This window comes from Chinchilla lanigera, unplaced genomic scaffold, assembly GCF_000276665.1.
Source record: "Chinchilla lanigera isolate Chin_1 unplaced genomic scaffold, ChiLan1.0 scaffold00014, whole genome shotgun sequence".
In the NCBI taxonomy this organism is placed as follows: Eukaryota; Metazoa; Chordata; class Mammalia; order Rodentia; family Chinchillidae; genus Chinchilla; species Chinchilla lanigera.
The window spans coordinates 16,389,379-16,411,781 of NW_004955415.1; the positions used below are offsets into that span (position 1 = coordinate 16,389,379).

General features: G+C 44.7%; 2 protein-coding genes across 5 annotated transcripts in view; one reads left to right on the top strand and one right to left on the bottom strand.

Moving 5' to 3' along the window:
* The window catches only part of Trmt6 (tRNA methyltransferase 6), a 56,347-nt gene extending 55,613 nt beyond the window's left edge, over positions 1–734 (bottom strand). For both annotated transcript variants that reach the window (XM_005380851.2, XM_013512262.1), the window contains exon 1: positions 455–734. In XM_005380851.2, coding sequence (XP_005380908.1) covers positions 455–600 — 146 coding nt within the window. In that variant the 5' untranslated portion in view covers positions 601–734. The remainder of the gene's footprint in view (positions 1–454) is intronic.
* On the top strand, positions 1–21,108 carry Crls1 (cardiolipin synthase 1; the record flags this gene model as incomplete). 3 transcript variants are annotated; one of them, XR_001233222.1, is given in 8 exon segments in its annotated part: positions 1–29; positions 2,539–2,676; positions 6,918–7,047; positions 14,393–14,478; positions 15,676–15,744; positions 17,900–17,991; positions 19,752–19,860; positions 20,178–20,270. XR_001233222.1 is itself a non-coding variant. In XM_005380850.2 (7 exon segments), coding segments are annotated over 7 exon segments (632 nt in total), but the record flags the coding sequence as incomplete, so codon positions are not given.
* Positions 21,109–22,403: the final 1,295 nt, after the last annotated feature.

Consider the following 22,403-nt stretch of genomic DNA (forward strand, 5'->3'; position numbering starts at 1 on the left):
GGTGGGGCCCGGCGAGCGCCGCCAGCACGGTAGGTACAGAGGGCGGCGCGCCCGGCGCCGTTAGGCGGCCCGCGCCTTTCCTCCGCGCGCCGCCGCGGTAACGTGGTTCCGCTCGCCGTATTAAATCTGCCTAGGGCCGGAGATACAGCTCAGTGGTACAAGTGCCCGCCTGGCAAGCACAAGGTCCTGAGTTCGAATCCCGGTACCAAAAATTTTTTTTAAAAAAAGTCTAAGTTTCCGAAGCGAATCCCTGTGTATAGGCACAAAAAAGGGGCCTGGTCCTTGTGTTCGCTTGTGCGGGTCTGGATCCCCACGCTGTGACCTGTGGTGACCTTATGCATGAGGACGAAGGACAGTTACTTAGTTTAGGTGGCGAACGGCCCCTCAGTTCCCAGTTATAGAAAGAAAAAAAAGCCACTCTTGGTTAACGGAAGTGCTATATTCTTCCACGTACCTGTAGAAACCCTTCCCCGGCGGAAGACCCCGGCGCGTCCGTGTCCGGACAGCTTTTGATGTCATGGTAGAAGACCAAGCAATTGTTACATCTTCAATTGTTAGGTCTGCAGCGGCCCCGTCCTGCCCGCCGCAGGCGTACAGCATGGGTTGAGGGGCCTCATCCTGGCAGGGGTCTCGGCTCCACTAGTAGCTAAAGCATGTTGGGGATTGGTTGCTGGGTGCTTTGAAGTTGCGCCATTCCGGCCGAAGTCCTTCCCGGAGCCGCAGGAGTTGGTCGAGTATGCCACAGGTTATCTGGTTGGGTAATCTGCCTTAGCTCTCCTAATGTTAACCTTGAAACTTTGACAAATTTAATCATTAAAAATGGTGAGATACTTTAACTGAAATGTTTTTACGGAGCTCAAGGGAACTGTCACTGTTCAACAACGCTCTGTTCTATTTATTCAGATGTAACATTGTGGCTGTTGGCAACCTTGGTTTTAATTTTGGCTCCATAGATAGTTCTGGGATTAACTCTGGGGCTGTACGGTCTGATGTTTCGCTTTGTTATCTCAACTGCTTTTCCCTTCCTCTGCCGCTCCTGTGAGTTGCGAACAGCGGGTCAGTACAGTATTTGACTTTCTTTGTACTACTTGTAGTCAACAGATTAATCTTTTTTTCCCCCTCTGGACTCTGAGACACTCTGATCCTTTGAACTTGAATTGGAAATACATTCTGAGACCGTTTTCGTATGTTTATATTTAGTGGCTCTATTTTCAGTAAAAGATCCCACGGTAGAGGTTTGTATTGCTTCTTTGGAAGGGAGAGTTTGAAGTACCTTAGGGAGGCCGTGTCCGCCCCGTCCAGCAGCAGCCATGGCATTATACCTCTGAACTCAAGTGCCGTCTTTCTAAGTTCTGTTTATAAACACACGCTTGGTATTTTTAGGGAATACTTTTTCTTACAGGATGCCTCATGGAATTTTAAAAAGTGTCTTCAGAAATGAACTCTGCCACTTCTTTTCCTAAAAGGTTACTAATTTAAGGTTCAGGCAAGTCGGTTACTAATTTTAAAAGAGGTTAAGTAGGGTTAGTTCTTTGAAGAGAGAGCCCCTTGGGGTGGAATTGGCCATGGAGGGGAAAAAATCCAAGTTTAGTGGAGAGACATTTACTTGCTGCTTTCTCTGTGGGTGCTGTGCAGGTTGTAGCTCCGCTAGGGTGAGGCTTGCTAAAGTTGAAATCACCCTGTCAGAATCAGATGTGGTTCCTCAGCTGTCAGAGAGCCCTTCTGTGAGTTCCAGCCTCCAGCTCAGCTCTAGATGAAGTTTCAAGGAATCAAAGCCCCTGTGTGGCAGCTGTGGAAGTCTCTAGTTGGCTGTCTTTGACATTTCCATGGCTGTTTTGAACAGATGTACTCAATTTAGCTTTATTTTCAAACACATTAGTTTCTATTCCCATCTTCATTTTCTTCCAGTAATTCTGACTTAGCCATGAGGTCATACAATGAAATCAGTTTTTCCTTCTCATTCTTAACTTCATAGACTCTGTATGGCACTGAGCATCCTTTGGATGGGTATGTATAGAGAAGGGAGAGAGGTTGTTGGCAAGAAATGTTTCAAGCTAAAGGGAGGTTGGTAATTTGGTGCTTTTTTCCTACATTTTCTAGATTTCTGTCTACTTAAGATTGTTCAGAAGTTTCATTTGCTTGTGTTTGTTTTGAGATAGGCACTCACTATATAGTTCAGACTGACCTTGATCTCACTATGTAGTCCAAACTGGCCTCAATGGGGCTGGGGATTTAGCTCACCGGTAAAGCGCCTGCCTGGCAAGCACAAGGTCATGAGTTCGATTCCTGGTACGGGAAGAAAAATGAAAAACAAAAACAACAACAAAGCAACAAAAAAAAAAAACTGGACTCAGACTTGCAGCTATCTTCCTGCCTCAGCCTCCCAAGTGCTGAGATTACAGGCATGCGCCACCACACCCAGCAGAAGTTTCATTTTTAAAAGAATGTTAAAAGTGCTGAATTTTAATGAAGTCTGTACCAAAGGCTTAATACGAGTTTACGGTATTTCATTCAAATTTTGTTGTCTTTGTATTTCAGTATGAAAATCCATGGACAATTCCAAATATGTTGTCAATGACAAGGATTGGCTTGGCCCCAGTTTTGGGCTATTTGATTATTGAAGAAGATTTTAATGTTGCACTAGGAGTTTTTGCTTTAGCTGGACTCACTGATTTGGTAAGTTGTAAATGCAGTCTTGTTCTTCTTCCTTCCAAATCACAGGGTCTCTACTATGCCCTGCAATAAATAGCACAGCCTTAGTCAGCTTTTCTTTGGGAAGAGATGCTCAGGAGTTTGATATAGTATTTGGTGTGAGGATTTATCTTTAGCAGCAGCTGTGATCTAAGGGAGGAAGCGAGAGTTGTTGGGATGCATAGGAGGGAATGATTTTTCACTCTTGGTTTTTAACGTCTTCACAAAAGAAATACCCTTAGAAATTACCAACACCCAAGTGCTTACTTCCGAGATAAAAATAATGGAGAGAAGCTGTGAGACTGTTTTTCTGCTTGAGGTGGTAAAAATACTGTGATCTGCAAGGAGCTGGTTTTCCGCTGTAGGGGAGGGGAGAGCTATTTATGTGTTGAGGAAATGATGTATAGCAGAGAGCTACATCAGTTTTGTGGCTGGCCCGCTGTCACCATGCGTGACATTATTTCTGTTTACCACCTGCTTGGTTTCCAAAAGGGTTTGAAATGGCTGATGAAAGTACAAGCCTTGCATGAACAGTTGAGAAGTAGGGAAAAGGGAAAGGAAACATTTCAAACCAGGGCAAGGTTGGGTTGAGATCATGTGAGCACCTGAGCCAGCAATAATTATTTGGTGCCTCTTCAATCCAATGTATGTGTGAAAAGCTTTGCTCCATAGTTGTTTAGTGAAAATAGAGAGAAACTGATTTCCTGGAAATAAGAGTGGTACAGCATTTTTGTAACGCCAGCTACTGGTTTTGAGGTTTGTAGAAACAGAATTCTGCCCACCCAGTAGCAGCAGTGTTGATGAGCAATAGAGAATTGACTGAAGGTTCTGAAGGGGAAAAAGAGAGCATTTGCTCTATTTGATGGTGGCCTGTCCAAATGTGCAGCAAGTGCAGCCCTTCAGATTAGCCCTTGCTTTTCTCCGGAGGACACCACTCTCTCCCCAGGCTGGCGATCCCACTGCCTTTCTTCTGTGCTGCTCTTATTTCTGAAGCCTGAAGATTTCCACTGATTACTAGTGTGGTCTCCAAGTTGTGGGAGGCCATTATGCCGATAATAAAATATCTTTACAGCCAACATTTTTAGCTACTGAAGTCACTTTTGTGTGTGTGTGTGTGTGTGTCTTTTTGAGACAGGGTCTCACTATGAAGTTCAGGCTGGCCTTAAGCTCACTTTGTAGCCCAGGCTAGTCTCAAACTCACAACGATCATCCTGCCTCAGCCTCCTGAGTGCTGGGATTTCAGGCCACACCCGGCTTGCTAGTTTGTTTTTGAGGGGAGTTAGCTGTGACCTGCGATGGCAGTGTTTAATGAACTGGACAGCCCTGTTAACAAACTTTCTGAACACTTAAGATGATTGTATGAAAACCTAAGTTATCTGACACCGTAGTTCACATTTATTCCGTAGAGGTTTTGGTGCTTCCAGACTGGCTGCAGAGGCCAGGTGTGGTGGCGCATGCCTGTAATCCCAGCACTCAAGAGGCTGAGCCAGGAGGATCATTGTGAGTTCAAGACCAGTCTGAACTGCATAGTGAGACCCTGTCTCAAAAAGACAACAGTAAAACAAAAAAAAAAAAACAGATTGGCTGCTGAGCAGGTGGCCCGCTAGCAGGGTGTGGCTTGTACTGTGTGGGACAGCACTGTGTGGGTCGACCAAAGGTTAGTGTAGAGGCAGAGCAGCTGGTGAGGAGGCTCACCTGGTAAAGAGATGCTGGGGGCTTGTGTCAGGGGCAGTGTGGAGTTGGAATGGATGGGTCTGGGATACTGTTTTGAAGACAGTGTTGGCACCAGCAGTGGACTGGCTTTGTGGAGTGAAAGAGGAGTCATGTAGGGGCACTAGGCTGTTACTTCTTTTTTTTTTCCTTTGAGACAGGGTCTTGCTGTGTAGTTCAGGCCAGCCTTGAACCTGCTTATGTATATCAGGCTGGCCTGGAACTCACAGCAATCCTCCTGCCTCAGCCTCCTGAGTGCTGGAATTACAAGCACCCAGCTTCAGGCTGTTACTTGCTCTTTCCAAAAGCCAAGTACATGGACGTAACGATGGGCAGTACTTGGAGTGGGACAGGCTGTGGGGAAATACCCGGAATTCTGATGCCTGTCAGGTAGAGGCATCAGCTGGACGCTTGCGTACAGCAGTGTGTTGTTGGAGTCGTCGTTGCAGAGCTGCAGGCTGAGCGGTGCGGACACGGATGGCCAGGGCTAGGGGAAGCGTCCAACCTGAATTAGAAATGAGAGGACAGAGAGAGACCAACACACACGAGTACTGGAGTCTTTTTTTTTTTTTTTTTTGGTAGCTGATTAATAAAGGGTGGGAAAGGAGAGAGAGTGCAGGTGCAGGAGAAATGGAGGAGGCAGACACGCAGGTGAGGGTGGCAGGAAGACCAGCGGAGCACCGCTGGCCGGTGACGATGCAGGAAGTGCTGATGATCTTCCTTCCCCCTGGAGGATAAGACAGCTTTGGTCTTGGGCTAGAATGAGTGGGGGTGGGAGGAATGAGGCAGGAGTGAGAAGAGCGGCTGGCATCGGGCTGCCAGGGGTACTGAGTGCCCACGGGAGATTCGTGGTCGTGGGTATGACGTGAGCCCAGTCAGCCATTCGTGCAGTTTGTGACGGGCCTGGCGTGCAGGAGAGTCGGGCTGTGCAGGTGCAAAGGGAGGAGAGGGAGTCGGGTGTGCACAGTGAGTGTCTGCAGCGTGGCCACATGGACACCTTGGAATCCCATGTGAGTTCCGGGAGCAGTGAGGGCAGAGGGCAGTGATGGGTGAAAGGAGGGGGTTATATTCCCTGACACCGAAACTGAACTGAAAGCTGGGCCTTCCAAGTCCTGGGCTGCCCATTCTAGGCACTTTCTGTTAAACAGCGTCTCGTCTATTCTCCTTAAGAAAATAGAGCAACATGTGGTGGCACACGCTTTTAGTCCCAACACCTGGGAGGCTGAGACAGGTGGATTGCCATGAGTTTAGAGCCAACCTGAACTACATAGTGAGACCCTTTCTTAAAAAATGAAAGAGAGAGAGAGAAAGAGAGAGAGAGAGAGAGAGAGAGAAATAGTCTTCCAATTGCATCAGTATGAGGAAACTCTGGCTGCAAGAGGCCAAAGAATTTGCCCAGTGTTGCAGAGCTAGTAAGTGACAGAGCAGGACTTGAACCGGTTCTGTGCTGCTGGAGTCCCAAGCTCTTAACCCCTGGCCTGTGCTGCTGTTGCTTCCTTTAATGCATTGGAAAACTGGAGAACTAGAGGCCTTGGCCTGTAAAAAGACCATGTGTAAGATACATCTCAGTTGTCATCCTTTTCCTTAGAAATGGGAATAGAAAATGCAGACATTTGTTGAAGCATCAAGTTAAACAAAACGAATGAAAGCCGGGTAGGAGGACTGCGATAAGCCAGACTTGTTCGCAGTTGGGTGGGAAGAGGTAGTTGTGGGGTTCCATCGTTTTTGTGTCCCTGGGGTGATCACATCTTTCCCTTTTGGTTGGTGTTAGATCTGGATTTTTATGGCACGATTGTGAATACATAAATGTTGGCAACCAGTTATTATTTTTACAAGTTCTGGCAGACCAAATAAAACCAGGCTGCAGGCTCCTTTGGCCATTGGCAGCCAGTTGCAACCTCTGCTTTTAAGTACAATTTGTTCAATAATAAGAAATAAAAACAAGTAATTAGTAACATTTTAAGTAGGGCAGGTGCAGAGAATTGAGTTTTTCATCCGAACACAGGTAATGCAGATACAGTTAGAACATAGAATGAATAGTGGTACTGAGGAAAGTAAGTTTTTCAATTAACAAACCACAGAGCCATATAGGTACCTGGGTCATTTACTGGAAATGTAGGCAGGAGGTAATAGAAGTTGGGCTGTCCCAGTGCAGTCACCCGTGTGAGTAAAAGCAGCTGTCCTGGCTGTAGTGAGAGCAGGCCGGGGCCCTGTCAGTCATGCTCTCTGGGCTTTTATGGGTTCCTTACATCTGAACTTGTGTTTGGGTTCTTTGCATAAGGGACACGGGGAAAAGGGTGAGAAAAGAATGGAAGGCCTTGGGGAAAAAGAAAAAGTAATGTGAAGCTATTTTGTGAACAGTTGCTAATTTAGAAGCTAAATGCATCCCAAAGGAATGAGAACGGGGGTAAGAAACAGAGCATTTTATAAATGTAGTTACCCTTATGTCTCGTAAGCATCAAGATACCTGCTTTGTTCCTATCATGACATTTATTAAAAAACACTTCTATTTTCAGTTGGATGGATTTATTGCTCGAAACTGGGCCAATCAAAAATCAGCTTTGGGAAGTGCTCTTGATCCACTTGCTGATAAAATACTTATCAGTGTGTTATATGTTAGCTTGACCTATGCAGATCTTATTCCAGGTAAGAACGTCACCATGCGTGCTTTTTGAATAGCATAGGGACACTGACATCGGTCAGCTTAGGATTTCTCTTGAGAGACGTAATTTCTGTTCCTGAAACATTTTTAGACTTTGAACTGTTTTTCTAATTTTAAACTGTTGAACTAGTTGGTTATTTCAAAAGTTTATGTCCTTGTCACAACTTGTAGAAGCAGTTTTCTGAGTAAGATTGTTTAAAACTAAAATATTTCACAGTGCCAATTCATATTACTCTACAATCTTTTGGTGCTATTTATATGATTTTTAGGGCAAAGCTTTTTGAAAATACTGTAGTTTAACTTAACTCTCTGCTTATCTTTATTAAATACAGTTTAATCATAGTGAAAACTGAAATCATGAAGGCATCTGTAAAATTTCTCATCATTATTACTATACTATTGCACAATTTTCAAATCATGTGTGTAGTTTATATATATCTTCTAACAACATTTTAGGATATTTTGGTTTGTGTCCTGCATGTGTTTTACTGGTGTTCATTTTCTGCTTCAGTTGTGTTTCTCAATCACTTTTTCTCCTTAAAAAATTAAATAACTTTCCTACAAGAGTGTAGAGAACATGCCAGCAGTGGTGCTGCACCCTCCTTAATCTTAGCTACTTGGGAGTCTGAGGCAGGAGCATCGCAAGTTCTAGACTATCCTGGACAGCCTAGTGAGATTCTGTCTCAAAACAAAATATAAAAAGGACGGGGGGGCGCTGGGGATTTAGCTCAGTGGCAAAGCGCCTACCTGGCAAGCGCAAGGTCGTGAGTTCGGTTCCCGGTACCAGAGAAAAACCAAAAAAAAAAAAAAAAGGACTGGGGATGTAGCTCAGTGGTGGAGCAGGTGCTTAGCCAGGGGTTCAACCCCCTAGTACTGGGAAAAAAAAGGTTAGAAGAGGGATCTGAGAAGCCAGGAAGTGCCTTGTGGCCCATGGGTGTCACTGTTGGCATTTGGTAGGGAGGAACTCAGGGCTGTGTCAGCCTAGTATAGTCCCTTCAGGCTTGCGGTTCTTTTTCTCCTACCTTTTGTCCTCATGAATTTTCAAACCAAACTTTAAACTAAATTTTATTTTTTATTTATGTATTTTTGTCTTTTGAGACAGGGTCTCACTATACAGTTGAAGGCTGTCAAGCTCACATTGTAGCCCAGGTTGTTCTCGAACTTGAAACAACCCTCCCGAGTGCTGGGATTACAGGCATGTGCCACCACGCCCGGCTAAAATAAATTTTATGTGTTGATCTGAAAGGGAATTGGGGTGTATGTATGATTAGGGGCTGATTCTTTCATTCTAGTGTTTACAAATGATTTTTAGAGAAAACCTGAGGAACATTCTTTTGACAATCAAAATGCGTATTTTTTCGTGTGTGTGTGTGTGTGTGTGTGTGTGTGTGTGTGTGTGTGTGTGGTCATGCTTCTCATTTATTTGGTAGAGTTACATTGTGTTCGTTGCGTTGCTTTATCAGATTAGCCAGGTCATTTCAGGTTTCCGGTATTGTAGTTGCTTTCCAGGTTGGACTTTTCCTTCACTGCCCTCTGTGTTTGATCTCTTTCCGGGCTCCCATGTGTTCCTCTCCACTAACTGGTCCTCCTGGGCTTTTTTGGTGTTGGCTTTCCCCAGTTTTCTTTAAAAGGGTGCAGTGTGGCGGCAAATCTGTTGGAGTCTCGAACATCTGAGATGTCTTATGGCCGGGGGTGTGGCTCAGTGGTAAAACACTTGCTTAGCGTGCCCAGGGCCCTGAGCTGGAACCCCAGCACCACAAAAAACAAAAACACAGTGAAACATCATTATTCTATTCTCCATACGTGATGGGCAGTGAGCCTGGTGTAATTTTTCAACTGTAGATCATTTTCCCTCAGAGTTTTGAAGATTCTCTTCTACAACCATCCAGATTCCATCACCCTGTAAAGAAGTTTCATGCAGTTCTGATACTTCTATGTGATTGTGTTTTGTACTGGAAATCTCTAGGGACTTCTTTTCTTAGTTTTTATTTCTTTACATCTGTCTAAAAAACTACTTGCTAGCTGCTTACATGGATACCTGATTATTCCAGCACTTTCTATTTTAAAATACTCCTTTTCCAGATTCCCTGGAATGTTCAAGTCTCCCCGCCATACACACCATTTGCCATTGTACCAACAACCACTTTTAGCGTTGCTTTGCTAAAAGTCTTAATATCACTGTAAAAAAAGACATGTTTGCGTGTGGGGTATGTGTGTGTGTGTGTATGTGTGTGGTTTTTATTGGAATTGCATGAATTTATAGATTTATTTAGAAGAATTAACTTTTTTCAGTAATAAGCCTTCCAAAGCACAGGTCTTTATGTCTCAGAGTTATATAGTTTTCTCTGGAGAGGTAATACTTTTTTTGACAGATTTATTCCTATGTACTTCATAGTATTTATACTCCTATAATTGGTAGTTTTAAAAATTTATTTTGTAATGATGTCCTCTTTCTAAAGTTGACTTACATAGCTAGCAGAACTTACTCTAGTACAAATTCTGTTGGATTTCCTGCATCCTGTTATGCACTATACTATTCTTCTTTTCCGATCCTTTTACCTTCTCTTATATTACTGTGTTGCACTGTATGATACAGTTATTGCGAAGTGGTCTCTGTCTTCTTCCCAGTCTCATAGAGAAAGCTTTTAACCTTTCACTGTTATTTAAGATAATTCCTGTAGGGTTTTTTTTGTTTTTGTTTTTGAGACAGGGTCCTACTGTATAGTTTGAGCTGGCCTTGAACTCACTATATAACTCAGGCTGGCCTCTCCTGCCTCGGCCTCCCAAGTGCTAGGATGACAGACATGTGCCACCATTCTCAGCATTATAGAGGGGTTTTGTAGAATTCCTTTCTTCAGGTTAAGTCTCTTCAGTTGGGAGTTGGTTCAGAGGCTTTTTATTTTTTTTAGTACGTTTGCAGTATGTAACGACTACATTCCTCATGAGGAGCTGCCAGGTATTAAGGTCCCTTTATCTTCTCTCCCTCCTTCCCTCCTCCATCCCTCTTATCTGGTATTTTTACAATTGGATATTGAATACTGTTTGAATGTTATCATGGATAAGTCATTCTTCCCTTTCAGCTATTAATGTGTAGTGAATTGCATTATTGATATTTTCTTTCTTTCTTTTTTTTTTTTTACATTAATTGATTTTCTGGTTTTAAAATAACCTGCATTCCTGGTATAAATCAAACTGGCCATGATGCATTATAAAGATATTGCTAAGGGGGCTGGGGATTTAGCTCAGTGGCACAGTGCCTGCCTGGCAAGCGCAAGGTCATGAGTTTGATTCCCAGTACTGGAAAAAACTCAAGAGGCTGAGCCAGGAGGATCGTGAGTTCAAGACCAGCCTAGGCTACAAAGTGAGCTCAAGGTCAGCCTGAACTGCATGGCGAGACCTTGTCTCAAAAAGACAGAAAAAAAAAAAAAAGATATTGCTAGAATTGGTTTGATTGTATGTTGTGGAAAATTTTATATCCAGATTCATGAGATTGACCTGTAATTCACCAAATATTCTTGCTAGGGGTTAGTATCAAATTTATGATAGTCTTATGCCCCAGGATTTTCCAAGCATCGTGGCATCCCAGCACGTAGGACACATTTACTGGGGCAAGGCCACTGGGTGCTGCCCCACCCCCTTGTGCAAGTTAAAATTACCCTCATAAAACAAGTTAGGCTTGGGCTGCTGGGGATTTTGTTTATTCTTCCGTTCTTGGGAGGTGTTTGAGATTGTAGTGATTTTCCATTTTGATAGAATTTGTTGAAGTCATTGAGGCCTGTGGTTTTCTTTAGGGGAGAATTTTGAAATAGTTGATTCATTTTTCTTTGTTACAGGATGACTCAGGTTCAGGTTCTTTTGACCATTTAGTAACTTGTGATTTATTTTAGGAATTTGACCATTTCATCTGCATTACAGAAAAATGGCATCATATTGTTTATAATTTATTAACTTTCTTTCTTTCTTTGCTCTGTGTGTGTGTGTGTGTGTGTGTGTGTGTGTGTGTGTGTGTGTGTGTTTTACTGGAGATTGAATCTAGGGTGCTCTACCCTTTATGTCCCTAGCCCTTTAGGTTTTTTGGGACAGCCTCACTATATAGTCCAGGCTAGCCTTGAACGTGATCCTTCTGCCTCAGCCTCCCAAGTGGCTGGGATTAGAGGCCTGTGCCACTGCATACGGCTGGGAATTCTTTAGATCAGTTTTGAGTAGTGGAAATAAAATAGCCACCTGTGTAATTAAGAGTAAGAAATACACAGGCTTTGAATGGCAGTGTTTATTTGGCACTTGCTGCACCTCTCAGTTCTACTGGCTGCGTGTTAGGTGCATGTGGCTCCTGTGATGCTGCAGGTGTGCTGGTGCTGTACTTCGCTCATTCACTGCCTTTCAGTTTTCTAAGGTTTGCATGGGTGCCTGTTTGTGTCCTCTGAGCTCAGCCTCCCTCACCCTGTATGTTGATATTAGTGCTTTTGTCAGTTGTCCAGTATATTTCTCTAACCCATTATGGGTTTTTTTTAATGTATCTGGTTATAATAATAAGTACTTCTTTTGCTGGGAGAGTAACTCATTGGAAGAGAGCTTCCCAGCTGAAGGCCCTGGATTTGATCAACAACACTACAAAATAATAATAATAATAATGAGCTAGCTGAAATGGTACATGCCTATAATCCCAGCAGTGTGGGAGCCTGAGGCAGGAGGATCAAAAGTTCAAGCATAACCTGGGTGACATACTGACTTGGCAAGATACTGTCTAAAAATAGAGTAGACTAGACTAGACTAAACTGACTAGACCATAGTGAATAGAATAGAATAATAAAAGTAGGACGCTTGGGGATGTAGCTCAGTGCAGTGTCCCAAGTGCAGTCCTCAGTGCTGGAGAGAGAGGAAGAGAGACCATTTCTTAATTTGTTGTCAGTTTGTGGGGATTTCCTAGATATCTTTTTGTTACTGGTTTCAAGCCATATGTTGAAAGAACATGCTCTGTGATTTTAGTCTTTCAGCCTAGGAAGTCTGAATTTTGTAAGCATTGCAGCTGTTCCTCAGGTGCTTGTGTCTCATACAATGTGGTTGGCCCTGATGTTCTGTATGTGTCCGTCAATCAAGTTTTCAATCTTGTGTGTCTTCTGTTTCTTTATGACTTTCACCCTTTTGGTCTGCTGTCAGCTGTGGGGAGACTGTGTTAATGTTCTCATGTATCTGGATTTCCACCATTTTTCTTTGCAGCTGATTTGCTTTTTCTCTTGGAGTCGTGCCATGAAGCGCATATAAATTGTATCTTAGTGAATTGAATGTTTGATTATGAAGTGATCCACTTGCAGGATACAGATGGTAAAGCGAATCTAGAGATTCGAAAGACTGGGGCACAGGGCTGTGCTGGGGCCCGGGGCACTGTCCCAGGCCTGGTCTGAGTCCCATAGGTCTCCATTCCTGCAGAGAGACCATATCCCATATTTCATCATGGTTACTGTACACGGGCTGTAACTTGCATGAGTTCACTGCTTTTTAATGTATGATTGCCGTTAGTCTTTACCAGCTAATGATTGCTAAAAAGTCTGTTTTGTAGGTTAAAAAATGCTTTTGAAAATCATGGCTTGCGGGGCTGGGGAATTAGCTCAGCGGCAAAACGCCTGCCTGGCAAGTGCAAGGTCGTGAGTTCAATTCCTGGTACCAGAAGAAAAAAAAAAAAAAAAAAAAAAAAAAAAAAATCATGGCATGCAGTTTTCTAGCTTGGCTAATACAGTCCTGTCTTTTAACTCCAAATGCTGTCACTCAAGTGCGTAAGCAGAGGGCTCAGTGAGGGGTCAGCACTTACATAGTAGCTGCGGTGGCAGAGATCGGAAGTTGAATGAGTGAGCTTTACATTCACACTGCAGAGTCCACGTATTGTCAGCAGAGAGTACGATAAATACCTCAGGTGACTCGTGGAAGAGTTATGTGACAGTATTATGAAAGGGATGGATATGCTCCTTTTGTTTTAGCGATTGGTGTTTGAACAGAGGATTTTCCCCTCCCTTTAAGAATTTTTTTTTTTAAGCTGGATGTGGTGATGCACACCTGTAATCCCAGCACTGGGAAGGCTGAGGCAGGAAGAGCATTTCAGTTCGAGACCAGCGCGGGCTACAAAGTGAACTTAAGGCCAGCCTGAACTGCATAGCGAGACCCTGTCTCAAAAAGACTCCCCCCCCAAAAAAAACAAGTTTTTTTTTTTTTTTTTTTTTTTTTTTTACAAAGGTGTAGGTTCGTGGATAAAGCTTCTCTAGCACCAAGTCAAAGTGAAGAGGTCCCTGCCACGCCCCTTCCTGCTCTGCAGAGAGCAGGCCCTTTGGCTATGGTGCAGGACTGTGTGCAGGTCTAAGGAATGAATGTAGGTTGAGCATCCCTAGTGACACTGAGCTCTAAAAGCTTGGGATTTTAGCTGGGCATGGTGGCACAGACCTATAATCCCAGCACTTGAGAGGCTGACACAGGAGGACTGCTGTGAGTTCAAGGCCAGCCTGAATTATAGGGCAAGACCCTGTCTCTTAAAAAAAAAAAAAAAAGTTGGGAGTTTGGATTCTGGATTTTTGGATTAGGGGTGCTCAACTGGTAAAGTCTGAGCAAATATTCCAAAATCAAAAAACTCGCATTTGAAAACTTCTTATCGAAGCACTTTGGTTCGGGAGTATTCAACCTGTAATAAGCAGGCTGTTGACAAGTTGGGTTCATTGATTGCCTGGGCCGGGAGAGAAACAATAGTTGCCTGGGTAGGAACCTGCTGGATACGAATGAAAATGTTTCTCTTTCTCCACAAGTTCTATGTACAGTAAATTTTACTCTTCGGAAAACAGCCTAAAATTCAGAAGCAAATAAAGCACCTGAGACTCCAGAAAAACCCAAGCCCTCCAACACCTTTCTTAACCCTCATTTCATCTCATTTGATCCTAATGAGCATGGTGATTTTTTTCCAAATTTGCAAAGCTGAGGAGTAACAGAAACGGAGCGGGAAGGGACCGCGTAGAGCAGACATGAGTATCTGCAGACTGATAGTGTATTACTTACAATAATAGCTTCTAAACATTGTAAGATGTGTGCAGGAAAAAGAGGAGTAAAAGAGGTGAGAAGATTGGTATTCTGGGAGGCAATCCTAGGCCCCAAAGCCCTGGTCCAGCACTTCACTTCCATTAAAAAGAACGTAAAGACCAGTGGTTCACCATAAGGACCCGAAACATCGTCAGTATGTGATTTTCACTTCTGGGACGCATCAGTTTGTGTAAACCTACATGAGACTTTTTGTAGTCAGTGTGTGTTAGTAATTTTCAAAATTCTCATTAACGTTATTTTTTATTTGATTTTCAGTTCCACTTACTTATATGATAATTTCAAGAGATGTAATGTTGATTGCTGCTGTTTTTTATGTCAGATATCGAACTCTCCCAACACCGGTGAGTTTGTTTCAAAAACATACCCTTAGTACGTACAGCTAAGAAAAAGCAAATATTTAGTGTGTTGTATACTGTTTTACTTTTGGGGAATAACTCCTGGCAGTTTTTTTTTTGCTCATTTACCAAAATTTTTAAAAGTTAACTGTCCTCCTATGTGAATTACACTCAGTTACTTAGTGAACACGAGTCATCATTTAAGACAAGTTTGTTTGTTTGTTTGTTTGTTTGTTTGTTTGAGCCAGGGTCTCGCTATATTGTTCAAGCTGGCTTCAAACTCACAGCGATCCTGCTGGCTTAGCCTCCCGAGTGCTGGGATCACATGTTTCTGTTTTAAGCCTGATTCTTCTCAGTGGATGACGCATGAAACGCAGCCCCACAGGCCTGACCCCTAGCAGCACACTGTTATGGTGTTTACAAAGCTCCTAACCATGTTGTCTTATTTAGCCTCTACTACAGATTATTTATAACTGGTTTTTAAAGTTACAGTGCATAAGCACAGGATGATATGCTTGTATTTCATGGTTTCATTGCATAATAAACTTTCTGTTCCCAGTCCACTGAAAGTAGAACAGTATTTTTCATTTTGTTTTTAATCTGTACAAGGAAATAGTGAGTTTTGCATTTGCCAGCTATGGTGGGACACACCTGTAATCCCAGCCCTCAGGAGACAGAGGCAAAGTTGCAAGTCTGGGATTAGCCTGGGCCACATCAGGAATTCAAGGGCAAGCTGGACTACCTACCAGTAACAAGACCCTGTCTCAAAAAAGCAAAAACTGTACTGGGACCTGAATTCGTTTTTTCTAAAAAGAGTTGGGGAAAAAAGTAAAACAAAAAAAAGTGTGATCAAGGAAACCTTATGATAGCTGTTGCATTAGAATTTTATAGGACTTTTTTTTTTTTTTTGGTACTGGGAATCGAACTCAGGACCTTGGGCTTACCGGGCAGGTGCTTGTGCCACTGAGCTATAGACACAAAAAAATCTACAAATTTTAAAGAATAGTTTTCAGTAACCTGCCTATGATTTATATAGACTGTAGATTGTATTACTTCACATCATAAGATGCATGGAAAGACCTTTGCTAGCATGAGGCCAGGTGTGTAGTGAACACTGGGAACTGTCACTTACATGTAATAACAAGATGTTTGTTTGAAATTTAAACAATAAATTGAAACCATCTTTTTTTTGTCTTCTGCCAGAGAACACTAGCTAAGTATTTCAATCCTTGCTACGCTACTGCTAGGTTAAAACCAACGTTCATCAGCAAGGTAAGAGACACGCATTATCTTTTTAAGTTGTTCTTGGTGAATTTTTATTGTAATGAATGTGAACCTCAGTCAGCAGCAACTGTGAACATGAACAAATTAAGTGCATTGACTAGTGGGGATTAAGAGTTGGGTAGGGCGGATAAATTTAGCCAAATTCTTTGGTCCTCCGAGCTTCAACGGCCCTGTCTGCCAGCATTTCCCGGTGTTGGCCTGCAGGCTGAAGGAAGCCTGAAAGCCGTAACAGTGGGGAACACCTCAAGAAGGATGAGATGTAATCACTTCCGATTAAAGTGCAGAGATTAGGAAGAGTCTGTGGTTTTACCGCGTCCTGCCCTGGCCTGAAAACATCACATCCAAGGCCTTTCACTTCTAAAATTGAATGCTCAGTAGAAAGGGATCGAAGGGTTTCCTTACTGCCAGCTGCTGCGCTTCTGTTTTCCGGAGTCGTTTTCAGGATAACTGTATGTCAGTTTTTGAACACACGGAAAAGTACTGTTAACGCCTGTCAAGACATACATTGGTGCTTTGGTTCACGAGCTTGATTCTTTCCCATGATTTGAACTGAATCAAACTCATTCGTCAGGTTCGGTGTTGACTGTATGGGGAAGTTTGATTTGATTCGTGAGCCGAGCTACCACTGTATTTGTCTTTTTCCAGTGGTCTTGATAAGTTTGTTCGGGTCGTCTGTGAGTCTTGTCCCTTGTGACAGAAATTTAGCAGGTCGGGGGGCCTGATCGTCTTAGGGACAGAACAGCCGTAGCCCTATATGGAGACTCCTGGGGGTGGATTTCATCTCCATGCCTAGGGCTTTTTTGACCTCCAGGGCCTTATATTTGTGTCAAGTACAGCAGTTTATAGCACTAGAAAAAGTGGTTTATGGAGAGGCAAATGCATCAGACATACCTTTGTCTTGTAAATTGTGTCATTTATTTTCTACTTTCTTTTCTCTTGGTTTTTTGGGTTTTTTTTTTATTTTAAAAATAAAAGGAGAAAAACATTAACAGACAACCATTTACAAAATAGCCAAAGAGCAATACAAACAATACAGAGTTACAAACAGAGTGGTAGGAAGTTAACAGTGCTTGTTGTATTACATAGTGATCTCTTCCAAGTGGTTTCTCTTCTCTTGGTTTTTTGATACAGGGTCTCACTATGTAGCTCAGGCTGGTGTTGCACTCACTGTGTAGTCCAGCTTGGCCCCTGGCTCAGCCTCCCAGTGCTGGGATTACAAGCGTGTACCACCACACTCGGCTGTGTGATTCACTTTCAAAAACAAAGTGGGATCCCTGTCGTTCGGGTGCTCCTGGGCGATAGAAGCACAGTGCTGCTCTGCACCCATCAGGGCCCCTGTTTCCTCTTCCCTGTCCGGCGCAAGTGCTGCATTAGTCCTGCTTGCCTGTGTCCTGGTGCTGTCTCTTAGGGTAGGGAGACCCCCACGTTGCCCCAGGCTCTTCTGTGGAGAGGAATGCACTTCAGTGATCTGGCCTCACAGGGCGTGGCAGCCTCCAGGGAAGGGCACAGGGAGTGGGGTTGTAGGTTTGGTTCTGGAGTCTGCTGTGACTGCAGGCAGGTTGCCTACATCATCTCACCTAGAAAGAGGCAGCTTGAGTACTTCCATATTCATAGGGCGGCTTTAGTGGCCCAATGGACAAACGGGGAAGAAGCCAGATAGATGGTGCACCCCTATAACCCCAGCCACCCAGGAGGCTGAAGCAGGACGATAGTACGGTTGAGGCCAACCTGGGCAACTTAGCAAGACGCTCTCTCAATGTAAAATGGAAAGGGGCCTGGCTTGTAGCTCAGCAGTAGAGCTCTTCCCTGAAAGTGCAAGGCCTTAGGTTCAGCCCCCTACACAACCAAGTGTTGGGGCGGGGGTGCTGCATTTTTGAATTATTCGCGGTAGTTCATAGTAGTGGTCATGTGTGTGTTTCCTGTTGTCATTATCCTTGCTGGAGGGCAGCTGTGGAGACGGGACAGTGAGGGGAAACCTTGTCAAGCGTTCCCCGTCCCCCTATGTACGCGGCTTCTCCAGCGTCGGTGCTGCACGTCTGCACCAGGTGTGCCCCGTGTGTTGGGGTGGGCTGTGCTTTTGTCTGAGAGCTTTGAATAGGATCCAGTTGGCACTATCCATTTATAATTTCTTCTTTCTTTAAAGGTGAACACAGCGGTCCAGTTAATCTTGGTAGCAGCTTCTTTGGCAGCTCCAGTTTTCAATTATGCTGACAGCATTTATCTTCAGATACTGTGGTAAGCTAAGTTTAGGGTTACTCTTGGAGAGTATCAGAACAGTGGTGCTCTGTGACAGTCAAGTGTTTCATGTACACTTGGAGGACAAAGCTGTGGCTGATTGCTGGTCCCATTCTTCAGACACCTCCTACCAAATGTGAAGTGTAGAAGTCCACTTTCATGAGATGAACGGGAAAGAGTACTGCTAGTGTGTCTGGGTTTCAGGTAGGAAGAGGAGGGATAATTTCAGGAAGCAGGCAGCACTGGAGCCATGGGGGTGGGTGAGCTTTGTATAGGAGGCACCAGGTGAAGGCAGATCCTTAGCAGTTGGTGTAGGAGGCTGGTGGTAGGGAAGGAGGAAACCAGCCAAGTTCAGGGGGGCAGTGGGAGCGAAAGAGGAGCGAGAATCTTATTTTAGTACGCTAAGTACTTATTTATACTCTTAACAGTATGCCACATGGGGGGGCCGCACACCTATAATTCCAGCACTCAGGAATCTGAGGCAGGGGGGTGGCCATGAGTTCGAGGCCAGCCTGGGCTACATGGTGAGACCTTGTCTCAAAAAAACCAAAAAACAGTATGCTACTTCCAACCAAACTCTGTTCAAAATGTGCCATGCTAGTTTTGAACTGTATTTTGTTTGGTACATACATAACTGTAATGAAACTTGGTGCTTGATACAGTCTAGAAAGAGGTTGGTTAATCCAACTCAGTGAAGCCAAAGGATTTTTTTAAATGACAATACTCTGAACTTTTTGTTTTAATCTAAAATACATCTCTCTGTCTCTGTATGGTTATTTTCACTGCAATTCATCTATTTTCTGATACAGAATGAAGGCTTTTTCTTGGCTGACAGGTCCACTGGGAGAATTTTTTCACTCTTGAATAAATTACATCCATAAGACAAGCTTTCTGGTTTTCAGTTTTTGCTGGCTTAAGGTGCTGCAGGAACCTTAGACATTTGCAGAGCAGTGAGTGTAGGAACTATCTTTCACTGTATTTCCTTAATCATTTCACAGTTGTCTTACCTACTTATTTTGACAGTATTTTTTTAATCAGCTTGCCTTCGTTGACTTTCCTCATAAACAACATAACTCAGAAATAGCACTTCCTGGTGGGTGTGGCAGCCCAAGCCTCTAAACCTAGCACTTGGGAGGCTGTGGCAGGAGGATTTCTGTGAGTTTGAGGCCAGTCTCAACTACAGAGTTGAGACCCTGTCTCAAAAAGAAAGAAAGAAAGAGAGGAGAAAAAGGAAAGGAAAAAAGAAAAGGAAGGGAAGGAAGGTAGGAAGGAAGGAGAGAGAAAGAAGCAGCACTTCCTGCACTTGTATTCATAGGTTCATGTGTGAATTTGGAGTACTAGGCCAGCAGGAGCAGGTCTGGGATAAACAGACGCTGCTGCTGACCCTCGTTGGCTGGCAGTGGCACCTGAGGCAGTACACCTAATGTTCAGTAAAGGGCTGGGAAGGATGTAAAGCGACTCAGCCTGAGTCTTCAAAGGCTGTGCACATGGGATGCCATCTTCTGAGCAGCGTGGACAAAGGAAAGCACATGGCCTCAGAGCCGAGCTGAGCCGCTTGTTACCCTGCGTGGTCACCGGGTCTCTGCCCCACATCTGTGCAGCAGGTGGATGAGGATGAAATGAGAACCTGAGACGCCTAGAATAATGTCTAGGTAAAAATGGCAGTTACTAGTATTGCCATTAGTTTTTAGGACTTGTTAACTAAATTTTGTTTAATATCACCAATTTCCTTCAGTCTTACAGAAAAGCTGTATATTTAGATTTTTGTAGTTAAAAGCGTATGCCCCCAGCCTGTAGTGGTCACTTTCCCCGTCACCTGGACCGAACATCGGACACCTGCAACTTCAGGGAGCAGAAGTTTAACTTTAGGTGAGGGTTACAGACCACGGTCAGCCAGCTCCAAGGCAGGAGGGCGTGGTGGGAGGAGGCGGAGGGAGAAGGCAGGAGCGGGGCAAGAGTGAAACCGCGGGGCTGGGGTTGCCACCCAGGTGAGCCGCCCCAGCTCCGGAGGGGAGGTCAGCTCTGTCCCCGCGACGGAGGGACCTTCCCCAAGCCCGCCTGTGCCTGGATCGGGCTTGACTTAAAACATCATGCAACCTGTTTCGCTTTTTAAATAGATTTTTTACATGCGTCTCGCTGGTTTCTAGATTGGACAGTGAATTCTTGGGTCTTTCCTTCCTTCAAAGGTGTTTCACAGCTTTCACCACAGCCGCATCAGCTTACAGTTATTACCATTACGGTCGGAAAACTGTGCAGGTGATAAAAGACAGATGAAGGCCACCTGTCACGTTAGCAAGGAGGCGGTAGACGTCGGCGGTGGCGGCGGCGCCGGCGGAAACCTACAGGCGCTTCCCTGTGCTGGTGCTGCGCTCGCAGAGGGACTCGCCAGAGCGAGCCGTGCCGTCGGCGCTGCGCAGTGTGCGCCGGAGAGAAGCTCGATCACGGGCCTACGCGGAATTTCCAAATGTATTTTTAAATACAAGTAAAACTGTCATTTAGAATTTTTAATCTTAGATTTCTTGATTAATTTATAAGAAATTAATTATTACTCTCAGTCTTTTTTATATTTTTTTAAAAACAGCCCAGCATGGAAACCGAAGAGTTGGCACCCCTAAGTAGACTGTAGATTGCTCACAAGCCCCTAGCGAATTTCCTGGGAGTAGGTAGGCATCCTACACATCTCCTACCCAGCGTGGCCGCGGGTGGTTGTGTGATTTTTAAATCTGTGCGGCAGCAGTTTGTGTGGTTACTACTTGGTCATGTAGAATAATGGGAACAAAGTTAGCTTAGCTGTGGGTGAAGTAAAGACACTGAAAACGTAAGAAGTTGGAAAATGAGTAAGATAACCCGGACAGAGGTATTGAAATCGCGTCCAGCCTCTCGGGTGCCTAACAGTCCCACACCCGAGGTGGCGGGGGGCGGAAGTGAGAGGAGCGGCCGTGGGCCTGTGCTAACTCCCACAGTCCCTGCGTTTCCGACCCAGCAGCGTTTCCGTGATACTGGAAGCTGTACACATACGTTCTGTAAATAATATGAAACTGTGTATTTTTCAAAAGTTTTTTAAACTTTGGAGATCTTTTGTTAAGATGTTAAAGAAATAAAACTGCTGGAAAAACACATGCAGCTTCAGCCTGGGTTTCTGTGTGCACCCTCGGTCCTCTGCTGAGAGTGGCTTGGCTCAGGAGGTCTGTGCAGCTGTGGCCCCTGCACCTGCGCTGTGGAAGTAGTTGGTTTGGGACCGTCTGACTTACAGACCTACTGTGGTGGCGTTGGGCGTAGGAGAAGGGAGGACATGCGGTGGGAAGGGAGGCTGTAGGCGCTGCTGGGTCCTCCTGATGCTGGAGGCCGATGGCTGCCCGCTGTCCACCGGGACTCGCGGCGTGGGGTTGTCAGTCACAGCCTGTGGGGCTGGGCTGCGCATGCGGGGGATGTGAGGAACCCGCCTGCCGCTTGCTGAGGGCACTGTGCCCGTCGTTGGGCCCTCTTGTCTGCTGCTCCTGGCTTAGACTGGCAGCTGAGCTGCCCCTGCCTGGAGCATGTGGAAGCCTGGGGCACTGGCCCTGGCACTGCACTGAGAAGTGGGGAGACGGGGGTCAGCAGCTGACTTCTTCATCTGCCATCTCGGCCCAGCCGGGAGGCGCTAAGGTGGGAGGTGGAAGTCCACTGCTGGACCATCCAAGAGGTCTGGGCATGAGCACACAGATTTTTTTTTTTTTTTTTGAGACAAGGTCTCACTATGCAGTTCAGGCTGGCCTTGAACTCAACAGTCCTCCTGACGGCCAGGGATATAACTCAGTGGCGCAAGTGCCTGCCTGGCAAGCACGAGGTCATGAGTTCGAGTCCCAGTACCAAAAAAAAACAAAAACAAAACAAAAAAAACAAAATCCTGCCTCAGCCTCCCCAGTACTGGGGTTGACAGGCTTGTGCCAGCACGCACAGCATTACAAAAATGTTTTTTTTTTAAAAGGAAGACTTGAAATAGTTATGGAAAAAAAATTACAAATTATATTGTTTATTTATGGCCTATTGTTGATGCTATTTGGAGTGACTTACGGGTTAGACCCACAGATTCTTTAGTATGGAGGTCCAGGCCACCCTAGCTGTGGCCTGTCCACCTTTTTGTTTTTGGTCCTGGGAATTGAACCCAAGGCCTTCGCACTTAACCATCCACAGCCCTTCATATCTTATTTTGAGACAGAGTCTCTGAGTTGCCCAGCCTGAGCTCAAACTTGTGATCGTCCTGCCTTAGCCTCCCAGGGTGCTGGGATTGCAGGCATGCGCCGCCACACCTGGCTAGCCTATGTATTTTTTTCACCTCAACCCTTAGAAAAAGGATCCAAGTCTTCTCTTTTTTTGTTGTTGTTTTAACTTACTTTTGGTGGTGCTGGGGATAAGCTCTCCCCAGATTTTTG